The sequence below is a fragment of the Nematolebias whitei genome, chromosome 7 (genome assembly GCF_014905685.2).
Source record: "Nematolebias whitei isolate Nwh7 chromosome 7, NemWhi1, whole genome shotgun sequence".
Taxonomy (NCBI): domain Eukaryota; kingdom Metazoa; phylum Chordata; class Actinopteri; order Cyprinodontiformes; family Rivulidae; genus Nematolebias; species Nematolebias whitei.
Genome location: NC_056504.1, coordinates 6,620,497 through 6,635,829, shown reverse-complemented (window position 1 = coordinate 6,635,829; position 15,333 = coordinate 6,620,497). Strand labels below are relative to the sequence as shown.

Genomic DNA, 15,333 nt, shown 5'->3' with positions numbered 1-15,333 from the left:
CTTGTCAAGCTGTTCCTGTCGTGACGTCATACCCCCTCATCACGTGAGATCACAATTTAAAAACACCACGAAAAAAAAATACAATAAAAATACCACAAAGAACTGGGATTTTATTTTATTTACTTAACTTTAATTCCTCTTTTTCTGGATGTAAATCACATTTTTTGGATGATTGTTCCCTCTGGTATCAGACGCTGTGCAGCTGGAAGGATTTTTACTGAAACTTTTTTAGTTTTGGACATTTGTTATGATGCGTAACCATGGCAACACGGCAGTATTCTACAACCAGCAGCAGCTGATCAACATCTCAAAAGATCAAATAATATCTCAACTACAGCCCCAAATCTCAAATGAGTTGAAAAGGATGTTCTGTGGACGCATTCTCATCTACCTGCCAGCTGTGCTCGAGTGCCTGACCACTGAGATCCTGGAACTAGCAGCAAACACGACTCATGACAGTAGAAGGACAGGATCGTCCCTCGGCACCTACAGTTGGCTGTCCGCAGCAACGAGGAGCTCGACAGACTGCTAGGAGAAGTGGCCATCGCTCTGGGAGGAGTTCTGCCCGGCATTCGGGCGGTCCTACAGCCCGGGGGGACTGAGAGGCCAGCCGAGTCTGGGTGGACGGATCAGACGGCATCTGCAGCCAGTTTCTTAGGATCCACTGTGGGATGGACCTTTACAAGAGATCCTTCCTGTCTACAACCATCAGTATCTATAACATCTAAATGAAATGAGGATAACGAGTTACTACAACAAATAATTTCCTTTGGGATTAATAAAGTATATTTGAATTGAATTGAATTGAATTAACCTTTATTTATACAGGTATGTCACGTGGACTAATTTTCAAGAGAGACCTGTTTGTCAAGAATCAAAGATATTTAACTCCGTTTACTTTATTTCAGACACAATATAAGATCCATATAAAAACATAAGAACAACAAGAACACAGAGTTAAAAAGCTTTTCTATAGAGGCTCAAACGCCACTGAGTCCATAAAGGAGAAAAGTACTGCACAGAGCTTAGTCCAGGTTTGGTCAGTGTAGCGATGATACAGTTTTCAGATAGACGACCTATCCATGCATCCATACATGAGGTTACGCAGCACGCAGGGCAGGTAGGCACACCTGCATCTACAAACATTTTGCTTGCACTGCTCCATCGAGGTACCCTCAACAGCATCCGCACCCCATCATTATATGCCACATCTACAGAGCAGCGTGTTACCTTGTCCATAAAGCATACAGCATTGTCTGTAAATGTATTTATATCATGTGTATTTGTTTCTGCTACAAACCAGGTGTAATTAATCCTACAGTCTTCTTCTTTCGGCTTTTCCCTTTCCAGGGGTCGCCACAGCGAGTCATTCTCCTCCAGCTCACTCTGTCCTCTGCATCCTCTGTCCTCACTCCAACTACTTCCATTGTCCTCTCTAACTGCACCCATATATCTCCTCTTGGCCTTCCTCTTTGTCTTCTTCCTGGCAACATCCTTCTACCAATATACCCATTGTCCCTCCTCTGGACATGTCCAAACCATCTCAGTCTGGCCTCTCTAACTGTATCTCCCAGTTGTTCAACCTGTGCTGTACCTCTGATGATCTCATTCCTAATCTTCTCCATCCTTGTCACTCCCAAGCAGAACCTTAGCATCTTCATTTCTGCCACTTCCAGTTCTTTCTCCTGTCTTTTTGTCAGAGCCACTGTCTCCAGTCCAGACCACACATCATACCTGGTCTCACCACTGTCTTCTAAATGTTTCCTTTTAACTTTGCTGCCACCCTTTTGTTGCAAATAATTCCTGAAACTTTTCTTCATCCATTATGGACTCTCTTCTTCACCTCTTTACCACACTCCCCATTTCTCTGGACAGTGGACCCCAAGTACTTGAAGTCCTGTACCTTTGTGACCTCTGCTCCTTGTAGCCTCACTGTTCCACTGGCCTTCTTCTCATTCACACACATGTACTCTGTCTTACTACGGATGACTTACAGTTGACTTTGAGAGGAAGATCTTCCAGTTATCAGGCTCCTCTCTTGTGGAACCAACTTCCAACTTAGTTCATAGATTTAAACTACTGGAGGACAAACTGACCGAATCTCCTTAAATTAATTGTTAAAATTGAATAGTTTTCATTTTCATTTCATTTGTGGATTTAGAAAAAGCATATGACAGGGTGTCGAGGGAGGAGGTGTGGTAATGCCTGAGGAAATCTGGAGTGTCGGTGAAGTATGTTAGACTGGTACAGGACATGTATGAGGACAACAGGACAGTGGTGAGATGTGCTGTAGGAGTGACAGATAACTTCAAGGTTTCTATCTTAACATGTGATTGTGTTTCTGTTCCTCTCAAACCCAGTAGATAGAAGCAGATAGCCACTTGACTTGAGCCTGGTTCTGCTAAAGGTTTCTTTCTCATGAGGGAGTTTTTCCTTTCCACTGTCGCCTTCATGCTTGCTCAAGTTGAGAGTTCTGTGATGGAGTTAAATTCAAAGCAGTCTGCTTCTCAGATAAATAGTGTTAACGTTTTTCTAGTTGAATACTTCTGCACAGTGCCCCGAGATGACTTCTGTTGTGACTTGGCACAATATAAATAAAATGAATTGAATTTCATTCCTCCTCTTTCAAGTGCATAGCTCCACCTCTCTAAGTTCTCTTCCACCTGTTCCCTGTTCTCACCACATATCACAATGTCACCTGCAAACTTCATAGTCCACGGGGATTCCTGCCTGACCTCATCTGTTTGTCGGTCCATCACCAGAGCAAACAAAAAGGGTCTTAGAGCCGATCCTTGATGCACTCCCACCTCCACCTTGAAGTTATCTGTCACTCCTACAGCACATCTCACCGCTGTCCTGCTGTCCTCATACATGTCCTGTACCAGTCTAATATACTTCACCGACACTCCAGATTTCCTCATGCAATACCACACCTCCTCCCTCGGCACCCTGTCAGATGCTTTTTCTAAATCCACAAAGACACAAATGGAGTTCTTTCTGACACTCTCTGCACTTCTCCATCAGCATCCTCAAAGCAAAGATGGCATCTGTGGTGCTCTTTCTTGGCATGAAACCATACTGCTGCTCACAAGTAGTTACCTCTTGTCTAAGTCTAGCTTCCACAACTCTCTCCCAGATCTTCATTGTGTGGCTCATCAACTTAATTCCCCTGTAGTTGCTACAACTCTGTACATCACCCTTGATCTTAAAAATGGACACCAGCACACTTCTTCTCCATGCCTGAGGCATTTTCTCTCCCTCAAATATGCCATTGAATATTTGAGTCAAAAACCTCACTGCCATCTCTCCAAGATATTTCCAAACCTCCACTAGTATGTCATCAGGTCCTACTGCCTTCCCTTTCACTCTCACTTCCTGGTCCAAGGTTTCTATGACCTCTATTCTTGTTTCTCTTTCATTCTCTTCATTCATTAGCCCCTCAAAGTGCTCCTTCCATATTCCCGTCACACTCTCCTCACTTATTAGAACATTACCAATCCTATCTTTAACATGCTGCACATCCTTTCCAGTTTGATCCCTCTGTCTCGCCAAGTGGTACAAGTCCTTCTCACCCTCTTTAGTGTCCAGCCCTCCCATACAACTCATCATATGCCTTATGCTTTGCCTTTGCTACCTCCCTTTTTGCTCTACATTGCATCTCCTTATATTCATGTATCCTCTCTTCAGTCCTCTCACTGTCATATTCCTTCTTAGCAAACCTTTTTCTTTGAATAACTCCTTGCACTTCACTATTCCACCTACAGGTTTCCTTATCATCCATTCTCCGTCCAGATGACACACCAAGTACCTTCCTATCTGGTTTAAGGACCATGGTATTCCTGTTCTTAGTTGGCCAGCAAACTCACCTGACTTTAAACCCCATAGAACATCTATGAGGTATTGTGAAGAGGAAGATGTGATACACCAGACCCAACAATTCAGAAGAGCTGAAGGTCACTATCAGAGCAACCTGGACTCTCATAAGATCTGAACAGTGCTACAGACTGATCGACTCCATGCCACACCACATTGCTGGTGTAATCCAGACAAAAGGGGCACCAACTAAGTATTGAGTGCTGTACATGCTCATACTTTTCATGTTCATACTTTTCAGTTGGCCAACATTTCTAAAAATATATATTTTTTATTGGTCTTAAGAAATATTATAATTTTCTGAGATACTGGATTTGGGGTTTTCATTAGATGTCGGTTATAATCACCAACATTAAAATAAAAAAACATTTGAAACATATCAGTCTGTTTGTAATGAATGAATATAATATACAAGTTTCACTTTTTGAATGCAATTACTGAAATAAATCAACTTTTTCATGATATTCTAATTGTATGACCAGCACCTGTATATGCTTCTTCAGTGCTCAGTCCCACTTCAGTCCAGCTACCTGTGTGCTGCAGAAGATGAACACAAAACCTGGGACTTCATTGATACACCCTCACAAACCTCAACAATGTAAGCATTACTGTTTGTCACTGCTACTTTAAATATAATTTATATTACCAGAAGTTTTTAATTGAACATACTGTGACTAAAAAAGGAGCAGCCAGTTTATGCAGAAAGTCAAAAACAGTCAGATCATGTTGGATCAAGACACAGGAACCTATTAAAAAGATAACCTTTGGCAGAAAGTTTGTCATAGCCACACATGAAGAATAACTACTTTATTTGTGAAATTGAAAAAAATAAAGATAAATTATCCATCCATTTTCAATCTGCTTATTTCGAAGTTGGGTCTCAGGGCCAGCAGCTTGATCAGGAGGTCCAGACATCTCGTTCCACAGCCACCTCTTCCAGCTCTTCTGGGAGGATTCCAAGGCGTTCCAGGTCAACTGGGAGACATTATCTCTCCAGCGCATCCTGGATCTTCCCTGGGGTCTCCTCCCAGTCGGACATGCCTGAAGCACCTCCCTAGGGAGGCGCCCAGAAAGTATCCTTATCAGATGCCCAAACCACCTCAACTGACTCCTCTCGATGTGGAGGAGCAGTGGTTCTACTCTGAGTCTCTCCCAGATAACTGATCTTCTCACCCTATCTCTAAGAGAGAGTCCAGCTACCCTGCAGAGGAAAATCATTTCAACCGCCTGTATCTGCATTCTTGTTCTTTCGGTCTCTACCCAGAGTTCGTGACCATAGGTGAGGGTAGGAACGTAGTCCAACTGGTAAACAGAGAGCTTTGCCTTACAGCTCAGCTCTCTCTTCACCACTACGGACCGGTACAGAGTCCACAATACAGCAGACGCTGCACCAATAGGTCTGTCAATGTCTATTCTTCCCTCACTCATGAACAAAACCCCGAGATATTTGAACTCCTCCACCTGAGGCAGAACCTCATCCTCGACCTGAAAAGAGCAATCCACCCTTTTCCGGTTCAGGACCTCAGATTTGGAGGTGCTGATTCTCATCCCAGCCACTTCACACTGGGCTGCAAACCGCTCCAGTGAGAGCTGAAGATCACGGCACGATGACGCCAACAGGACCACATCATCTGCAAAGAGCAGAGATGGAATCCTGAGGCCACCGAATAGGAAACCCTCCACACCCTGGCTGCACTGAGAAATTCTGTCCATAAAAGTTATGAACAGAATTGAAGACAACGAGCAGCCTTGGTGAAGTCCAACTCCCACCCTGAATGGGTCCGACTTACTACTGGAATGCAAACAAAAACGCTCACATCTTTTGTATAGAGACCGAACAGCCCGTAACAACAGGCCCCCAACCCCATACTCGCGGAGCACCCCCCACAGTGTACCCGAGGAACACAGTCGAATGTCTTTTCCAAGTCCACAAAACACATGTAGACTGGATGGGCAAACTCCCGTGATCCCTCGAGGACAATCGTGAGGGTAAAGAGCTGATCCAGTGTTCCACGGCCAGGATGGAATCCACATTGTTCCTCCTGGATCTGAGGTTCAACCAACGATCAGACTCGCTTCTCCAGTACCCCTGAATAGACCTTACCAGGCAGGCTAAGGAGAGTGATGCCCCTATAACTGGAGCACACCCTCCGGTCCCCCTTTAAAGATAAATCATAAAACATATATTGTTGTGATGAATGTGTGTTTTGTATAACAGCTCAATAATACATAAAACTTACAAACAAAAAAACAACTATAATTTGCATTTCCAAATCAAACACCCAATCAATTTTAAATGTGCAAATGAGCCTGCAGCTCAAAGTGAGTGTTTGCAAACTGTTGCACCAGTTTGAGAAGAAAACAGGTGAGCAGTCAGCTGCAACAACATGAATGATAAACCTGTCTGGAGAAGGTATAGCAAATCAGCACTGTGTGTGTGTGTGTGTGTGTGTGTGTGTGTGTGTGTGTGTGTGTGTGTGTGTGTGTGTGTGTGTGTGTGTGTGTGTGTGTGTGTGTGTGTGTGTGTGTGTGTGTGTGTGTGTGTGTGTCAAAAAATGTGAAGCAGTTTGGTGTGATCACAATAGAATTGTTTAAAAAGTGAAGCATAAAGAGAAAGTTGACAAAAATTCTGGACACAAAACTGTCATGACGGATCATGAAAATTACATCCGAATGATATTAAGGATAAAAACAGGCAGCAATAGGAGTCCAATATAATTTAAATTTAAGATAAAGAATCAAGTCAATTTTCTCAGTCAGTATAAATGGCATTATAGAGGTGAAGTTATTACTCTTACTTGCATCAATAGATATGATGACCATACAGCAATGCTCTGAAACTGAATTGAGAAAGTTTAAGCCTGATGACGGAAAAAAGACAGAATATATACAACAAAATACTGACTACCGGTAGTTTATTTCAGTTTGTAGAGCTGCCGCCTCTCAGCAAGAAGGTTGCCGGATCAAATCCTGGTTGGGGTCGTGTCTGGGTGGAGTTTGCATGTTCTCTCCATGCATGCAGAGATTTCTCTGGGTACACTGATTTCCTCCCACAGACCAAAAACATGCATGTTAGACTGAATGGTAACTCTAAATTGTCTCTAGAGTGAGTGAGAGAGTGAATGGATGTTTGTCTCAATGTGTCCCTGTGATGGACTGGAGACCTGTCCAGGGTGTCTCTCACCTCTCATGCAGTGATGCTGGACATGGGCACCAGTGATCCCTGTGACCTGAAAAGGATGAAGCAGGTAAAAAATGATGGATGGGGATGGATGAATTAATTTTGTTATGACTAAATCATGTCATCCTGTTAACATTTGCTCAACATAAAATGATTAATATATGATCAACATGTGATTAGTTATGGTCAAAAAGTTCCACTGTCGTATGCAAGAGTTTGCATGCTGTCCATGTTTTGATTTAATTCAATTCACTTAAAAATTACTTTATTATTCCCAAAGGGAAATTAAATGTTGTAAGTCATTATCCTGGTTTCATTAAAGACTTGTCATAGATGCAGATGGCTGTGGGCTGGAAGCGTCTTTCGTTCTTTTAAAAAAGATAAATGCCCCAAGCCCATAAAACTTAACTTTAGAAAACATGTTTAAAGATAAAAATAAAAATAAAGTATAATTAATAAATAAATAGAATAAAGCTTAAGGCAGTTCAAAACTTAAAAAACTAAATAAAAATAATTTTCTGATGCTTACTTTTTCATTAAAACAATCTTTTCTGAACACAAATCATTTCAACAACACGTTACACGTTTATCATTCGAGTGTGACATGTTTTTATTCCAGCGTCGGGAGCGCGCACGTCACGTTACGGCTCTCTTACGCTTTACGTTCCGCAGACACGCGCAATGATAGCCGGAAGCGTCGATGGGAGGAAAATAAAAATCGATTAAATCCGCTGTAATTCTCGAGAGTAAACCTCTCGCTTGCGGTCCTGTGCTTTCAGGGACCGGGGGCTCGACCTCGTCGGTGTTTCCCGCCGCTGCTGAAAGCAGAAAAACCCGCTTCTTCTGTGTTTTTGAACCAAGTTGCTTCGGTCGGTGGGGGTTTAGCTGACGTGTGGAGAAGTTGAGACCGCTGGGGGAGCACGGAAACAAACATAAACAAGCGGGGACCAGCTGAGCGCCTGCCCGAACCCAACCAGCAGCTCGGGGTAGATGGCAGGGGCGCCGAACCCCCGTATCTGAGCGAGGCTTGAGAGTGAGAATTGCTCCATGTCAACTGTCAACACGGGCACACAAAGAATCCTGAAGCACGAGGAGGAGCAGCGGCAGACTGGAGGAGAAACCCCTCCGCTCCTGTTGTGAACACGGCGCTAGCATGGACAGCCATTGAGCTCACCTTTCCAGCTCGAACCCAACGACTGCTTATTTCAGTGCGAGGCAACAGAGGTAAACACTTTTTGTTAACTTTGCCCCCCCCCCCACCCCCCCTGCTCAGGGCCTCCAAAATGAACCTAGCTCTGGCAGGCCCTGGAGGCTGTTTGGGTTTAAATTCTGGATGCACATTTCACTGGAAAGATTCTTCATGAAGCTCAGGTTTGCTGTTCTGTTAGTTCCGGGTTATTAAATGTATCTGGAGTCCAAGAGCAGCCCTGACTGACATGAAACTCACGAGCCTTGTCTGTTCCCTGTGTCCAGGTTTCGCTGATCTGTGGCCCCTGGTGTCACAAGAGGAGATAACATGGCCCACCAGGCGACCCCCAGTTCCCAGAAGGCCCTGATGATGGAGCTGAAGTCCCTCCAGGAGCAGCCGGTGGAGGGCTTCCGCATCACCCTGGTAGAGGAGTCTGACCTCTACAACTGGGAGGTGGCCATCTTCGGGCCCCCCAATACCCTGTATGAAGGGGGCTACTTCAAGGTGGGACGAGGTGTTCTGTCACGTGACCTGAATGCTTTTTTTTGACAATTACTTTCACGTTTCGTTCGTTTTTTTTTTTTTATTAACTGGGGGAGTGGTGGCGCAGAGGTTAGAGAAGGCAGGCCTGTGATCAGAAAGTCGCCGGTTCAACTCCGACACCATCAACATGTGGGTTGAAAAGGTGAAACGCACATACCTGGTTCCACCCTACTCTGAGCCCTTGAGCAAGGCACTTAACCCCCATCTGCTCCCCGGTGCGCCCGATGGCAGCTCCCTGCTCCACACAGAGGGCTGTGGTAGCTCGGTGCTCTGTGGTTGCGTCAGGAAGGACGGCGGCGTAAAAACAATTGGCACGTCTTTGAGCGAGTTCGTTCGCTGTGGCGACCCCAGAAGAAGAGCAGCTGAAAGAAAATACAAATATTCTTTATTAACTCAACACTTCACTCACACGATGGTTGTAATTCAAGTAAGCTATTTTTTTTTAGCTTTGTGGCCACCTTAAATGTTATGTTGGCACAAAGAACAGCGTGATTAGATGAGTCTGCCATTTTTGTGTTTATTAAAAGAACAGTGACACTGGTTGGGGTTGTAACATGGACGATGTCTTGTGGAATGACAATGCTAGTTGTTCAGGTTGTTGTGCTTTATCTTTTACATTCCGTGTTCCTACACGACGGGGTCGGACAATCTGTTCACGCATAAAACTATGAAGGAAACCAGTCCTCCACTTGGACAGACGGCGAGGGGACGTGCAGTGCGTGCACTAAAGGTGTTCTAGAACGACGATTCACAAACGCACAGTCTTGTTTAGTTTTAATTAACGTACGGATTTTAGGTGCTTGCAGAAAGAAAAAGGTTTGTAAGCGCCATCATTCAGGTAGATAACAACAAAAATGTTTAAAATATGTCATGTTAGGCTCCTAATGAGGACTACGGTAGCTCAGTGGCCAGTGCTGCGGTCTTGTAAAGAAAAACAACAACTGTGGTCAACTTAATTATATTAAAATACAAATTTAGAGTTCAATGTCAGAAACACGCCAAAGTAACGTTTTTAAGACGCAAAGAAAAACGGTAAATTGATCAAATAGGTTTTAAGACTTCCACTACAGGGTTCATTTCTCCAGGTAAGACTCATCAAAATGTTTTTATCATTAAAAGAACGGACTCATTTCAGCATTTTTTTATTATTATTGGTGTAAAGGTAGGGATTTGTTTGTTTGTAGTTATTTTAGCAGGATAAACTCTTATAGCCAAACTTATTCTGTACAAATGGTAAAATAGTCGTTTATAGAGTTAATGGTTGTAAAACGATTGACACTTATTTTTGAACTGGTCCAACAGCTGTCCAGATGTGTTTGTGAGGCGCATTATGGAGCTGATAAATTAAAGTGAAGGTAACTGGACGTTTTGGTTCTTGGAGAGATTTTGAAGACGTCTAACTGGAAGGTGTGACGCTCGCTTATCAACCAGGCTGGGCCGTTCCTTGTTTTGTGGTTTGTAAAACTCACAAGCAGATCACTTTCCCTTCCATCCCTACTGAGGGTCACCCGGTCGTGTTGTTGGATGAGAAGCTAAACGTCTTGAAGAAGTGACGCGTTCCTCCTGCAAAACGCTCACAAGTTTTCTCGATTTCCAAATAATTAAAAAGAAAAAAACCCGATAATGTAACAACGTGGACCGTCGATGAAAGGGAATGATTATCAGCTCAGTTTAGGTTTATGCACATAAACTGTAAAAAAAAAAAAAATCTGAGGTTTACACGTGGCTGTTTGAAAAGCAGCCACAAGACGGTATTTTCCTTTTTCTTTCGGCTGCTCCTTCCTTCAGGGGTCGCCACAGTGAACTAACTCGCTCAAAGACTTGGCAGTCGTTTTTACGCCGGCTGCTCTTCCTGTCGCAACCACCGAGCTACCACAGCCCTCTGTGTGGAGCACATGGTGAAGGTGGAGACGGGTGTTGATGCTTCAACTTTCCCACCCACATTCTGATGTTGTTGGTCTGGGGAGTCGAACCGGCGACTGTCCGATCACAGACCCACCCTCTGCGCCACCACTCCCCACACCACACACACACATATAATCCACCTCCATTAGTTTGTTGTTAAATCTTAAACAAGCCTGTGATCACGGACCACCTGCCTGCTGGAGGATAAAACACTCCTCAACGAGAAAATTAAAAAAGTTCTGACATATCGTGGGTTTTTTTTTCTTAGTGTTGAAAATAATATTTTTGAAACTCTCAGGCCTGTCATGTCTTACAGCTATTACTTTTTTAAAATTTTCATAAGGATTTTACTTGTTTTTAAATATTAAAAATATATATATATTTTTAAGTAGATAAAACTGCTATTTCTTCTTTTTATTTATTTATTTATTTAAAAAAAAAAATTGGTGTAACGATGTGTGTTTGCAGCAGCGTTCTGGAGTTAATCTGAGTCTTCCTCTGGCTGCTTAATTTGAGTCTGGCCTGAACACACCCAAGCCTGCAGCTCTTTCAGCTTAATCCTGAAACAAACCCTGAAAAGAAAAGAACACAAAGTTCCCAGGAAAATATCTCCAGTGTAAATCTAAAAGAGTTAAATCAGGTCCTCTGGACATTAAAAAAAAAACAACAACAACAAAAATGTAGAAACGTTTCGTCTCTCATCCGAGAGACTTCCTCAGTCTGAGGTGCTGTATTCAGCTCAGTCTCTTAAATAGCACCTTCTCAGAGTGGATCAACCAGTTTGCTGCTGACAACCAAAACCAGCTGATCACATGCTCAAGAAGGACCATCAGCCTAACAAAGGATCATTAGCACCTGATGGCTGTTTACTACTCACAGGGGGCTGAGTGATACTAGCAATCACAGCATTGTAAGAGGAGGACAGTTGAACCCGGAGGCCTCCACCCCTGTTTAATGATGGACGGTTTATTTTCACAAAGATGGCCTCCTTTACTCCTCTCTCAAACCATCGTTCCTCTCAATGTGAACATCTTCATCCCTGACAGAGTGACTGCTGGCCTGGAGAGGAGTGTAGACCTCAGAGTCCTGGCCTGATGGTGTTGATCTTGGATTATGGAGCATGCATCAGGATCTCCAGTGTGTAGTTCTTAGGGGGGAAAGAGAATTAGTAACAACATGATGTCAGGCGCTTTATGCTGGTACTTGATAGTTGAAATATAATTATCTGTAATATTTCTTTTTGGTGGTGGTTTTCAGATGAGTTGGCCTCAGTCCATTTGTGACATTAGACCAGTCGATCAACGTGAACCTGTCTGCGACTCAACACCTCCGGTTGATCATAAACGTGAATAAACTTTGTGTCGACACACACATTTTAGTGCACATTAATACTCAATTCAGTTTATTTATGTAGCGCCAAGTCACAACAGACGTCATCTCAGGGCGCTGAACAGAAACATTCACATGCATAAAAAAAGCCAGTTGTTTGATTTCATAATCTTAAATCGAAGGTCACATGAAGTTGTGTCTTTATTTCTATGACGATGAGGTTCCAACACAGTTGTCTGTAAATCACTCTGGTTTTTCCTCCAGGCTCACATCAAGTTCCCAGTTGACTACCCGTACTCTCCTCCCACCTTTCGCTTCCTCACCAAGATGTGGCACCCAAATATTTATGAGGTAAACGTTTGTTTTGTGTGACTAATGTGCGTGGGGCAACTTCTCTTGAAACACTTTGATGAGCGAGATGTAACCTCGTCATTTGATTTGTGATTATGAACTCCGTTGTGCTGAAGTCGGTCCATGTATAAAGTCAATTTTTATATTATTATTTATTTGAAAGTATGTTTTTAACGCTGTAAGTGAGCGTTCTTCCCTGTTGCATCCGTTCTAGCCTTCTAGAGTCATTACCGGGCTCAGTCTTACTCTGTACTCTTATAAACTCATAGATCTTAAACTCTGACGCTGGCTTTGGAGTAGAGTGTGCACATTTGACTTTTTTTATTTTTAGAAACTAATTAATTGCAAACTTTATGGCACAATTTGTTTCATCTTACTACCCCCAAAAAACCCACACAAATCATGCATGAATTGTGTAGGAAAGACATGAATGTATGTTGGTGACACCTTCCTATAGCTCTTTTAGTGCGTTTCTAGAAAAAAATACCTTTTTATGTACTTTTTCACCTGATAAATTAACTTTATAATAAAACCTTACAGTGGATATACTGTCAATTGCCCAGACAGGAAGTGTGGCTGGCTTTTCCCCTTGACAGTGTTTGTTGTTATAAACTTCATTTTTATATCATCGTTGTTCCTTCATAAAATCATCTCAGAAGCTGTGTCTCAGTTAAGTGTTTTTTTATTTTTTAATTATGAAGCTTAGAGGCTTAGAGAACCCAGAAAAACCCTCTGGGATACTGGAACACCGTGCACGTCATCCATGTTTGCACTTCAGGACCTTTTAGTTGTGAGCAGCATTGTTTTGCTCACTAGCTCCACCGGGCAGCCAGGTCAGGAACCTCTGTGGAAACATGATTTAACTGGACCCTGAGTGCAGTCGGTTATATTAAACAAATAAAAATAAAAAAATCACCATTTATGTTGACGTTGATCTGCAGCTTCTCATCTACATACAGAGTTAAAGCATGCATTATTACGGATAAAATATATGTAGGCTTGTTTTATAGTGTATTTATATAAATAAGTAGTGATATTTGGTCTCCCCTCAGAACGGAGATGTGTGCATCTCCATCCTGCACCCCCCTGTCGATGACCCACAGAGCGGGGAGCTGCCGTCTGAGAGGTGGAACCCCACCCAGAACGTCAGGTAACTTCTCCACGAAACGTCACGTTCGACTCGTTTTCTGACAGACGTGCTTCATCGCCGTTTTTAACTAATGGTATTCGTTAGGTTGCATTTTCCTGCGAGCAACGAACGACTGACTTGATTAAAATACAGAGTAGGATAAGAAAGCTGAGAAGTGAAGGCGAACCTCGAATATATTTCACATCAAAGTGTGTCAGAAAGTATGATCACAAGCTTGAAAAGCGTTTTACGTCCCCTGAAAGAGTTGCGTCATCTCTGAAAAATTGTCTGCAGTGATTTCATGGGGCAAGGCAACTCGGAACTAAAACAAAAAAAACCAAACATAAGTGAGAAAATAAAATTAAAAACGACATTTGTTCTGACTTCTAAAACGGGAGACGCTCCTGCAGGGCGTCTTCGTGAATTTCTCCTTAATTCTGCAAGTCGACAAACTTCACGGAGTTCAGATAAAGTGCCGAGTCTGCGTTTGAAAGTCTGAGCCCACGCGGATCCACACGGGAGGAGAGAGGAAGTAAAGTTTCCAGAAGCTTCTGGGTGCGACCTTGATGTTTTTGAAGGTTCTCATTGTGTGTGTGTGTGTGTGTGTGTGTGTGTGTGATCAGGACCATCCTTCTCAGTGTGATCTCTCTGCTCAACGAGCCCAACACCTTCTCCCCAGCCAACGTGGACGCCTCCGTCATGTTTCGTAAATGGAGGGACAGCAAAGGCAAGGACAAGGAGTACGCAGAGATTATCAGGTAATGCACTTTAAAGGAATTTACCGTGCTTTTAATTAATTAATTAATTAATTAATTTTGTAGTCTGTACGCCCAATCTAACGTGCATTTCTGGCTTTTGCCGACAGGAAGCAGGTGATGTCAACAGCAGCCGAGGCAGAGCGCGATGGCGTGAAGGTGCCGACCACGCTGGCGGAGTACTGCATCCAGACCAGGGTTCCCTCTCAGGACAGCAGCTCGGACCTCCTCTACGACGACCTGTACGATGACGACATGGAGGAGGAGGACGAGGAGGACGACGAGAGCGAGATGGAGTCCATAGGCGAGGCAGGGTGCATGACCTCGGTGGAGGACGGCGGGACGTCCACCAGGCACTACGACAACCAGGACGACTCCGGAAACGAAGAGTCGTGATGCTCTGGATAATAAACTCCTCCCTGCCAGCGACGCCCCCCCCCCCACCATCCTCCATTGATTTCAGCGTGTTTGGGTGTGTATGCGTGTGTGTGTCGGTGCGTTTGTTTGCACATACAGTGGGGTCATACCGCCGGAAACTTTTCTTCGTTTATTTAGCCGATACGTGTTTCGGTCCAACAAGGATTCTCACGTCCCGCTGGTGGAAAAGTTTCAGCAAGGTTGTTTTCACTGAAAGTCTGAATTCTGCGTTTTCACCATTTGCCTTAATTACCACTTGCACTCTTAAGGGTTTGCGGAGTCGTGGAGTTGTTCCAGTCCTGGTTGAGGTCGTCTTGAGAGCATTTCCACTTCTAAAATATCCAGTCGAAGAGCTCGAGGGTTCACCTCCTTCCATGGTTTTGGTCGGCGTGGAGGTGAAACGTGCCCGCTACAAATTATTGACATACGCTTGTGTTCTCTTCATGCAACTCGTTGCAAACTTAGTTGGGTTTAAACTCATTCAATGACCAGTTTTAAACCTTTAGTGCTTAATGTATCTGTTCGTGCAGAGCAAACAGCCTTTGTGCTGTTTAAGGACTTGACTTTGTGTTTGATGTTCAGTCAGGATGAACTCCTGAGCTCTGGTTTGGATCACGGCAGGAAACTCTTTTCTCACCTGCAAACAACCACAACCCCCGAA

General features: G+C 43.6%; 1 protein-coding gene across 1 annotated transcript; it reads left to right on the top strand.

Moving 5' to 3' along the window:
• The first annotated feature begins 7,799 nt into the window (after positions 1-7,799).
• ube2r2 (ubiquitin-conjugating enzyme E2R 2) lies at positions 7,800-14,651 on the top strand. The gene is made up of 6 exons (XM_037679188.1): positions 7,800-8,278; positions 8,528-8,747; positions 12,285-12,371; positions 13,424-13,521; positions 14,124-14,258; positions 14,366-14,651. Exons 2-6 carry the CDS (start codon positions 8,571-8,573, stop codon positions 14,649-14,651), a joined length of 783 nt encoding a protein of 260 aa, XP_037535116.1. The 5' UTR covers positions 7,800-8,278; positions 8,528-8,570.
• The last annotated feature ends 682 nt before the right edge of the window (positions 14,652-15,333 follow it).

Coding starts and splice junctions, on each gene's coding strand:
- ube2r2 (XM_037679188.1), top strand. CDS start 8,571: ATGGCCCACCAGGCGACCCCCAGTTCCCAGAAGGCCCTGATGATGGAG. Junction 8,748..12,284: donor ATGAAGGGGGCTACTTCAAG/GTGGGACGAGGT, acceptor TTTTTCCTCCAG/GCTCACATCAAGTTCCCAGT. Junction 14,259..14,365: donor GAGTACGCAGAGATTATCAG/GTAATGCACTTT, acceptor TTTTGCCGACAG/GAAGCAGGTGATGTCAACAG.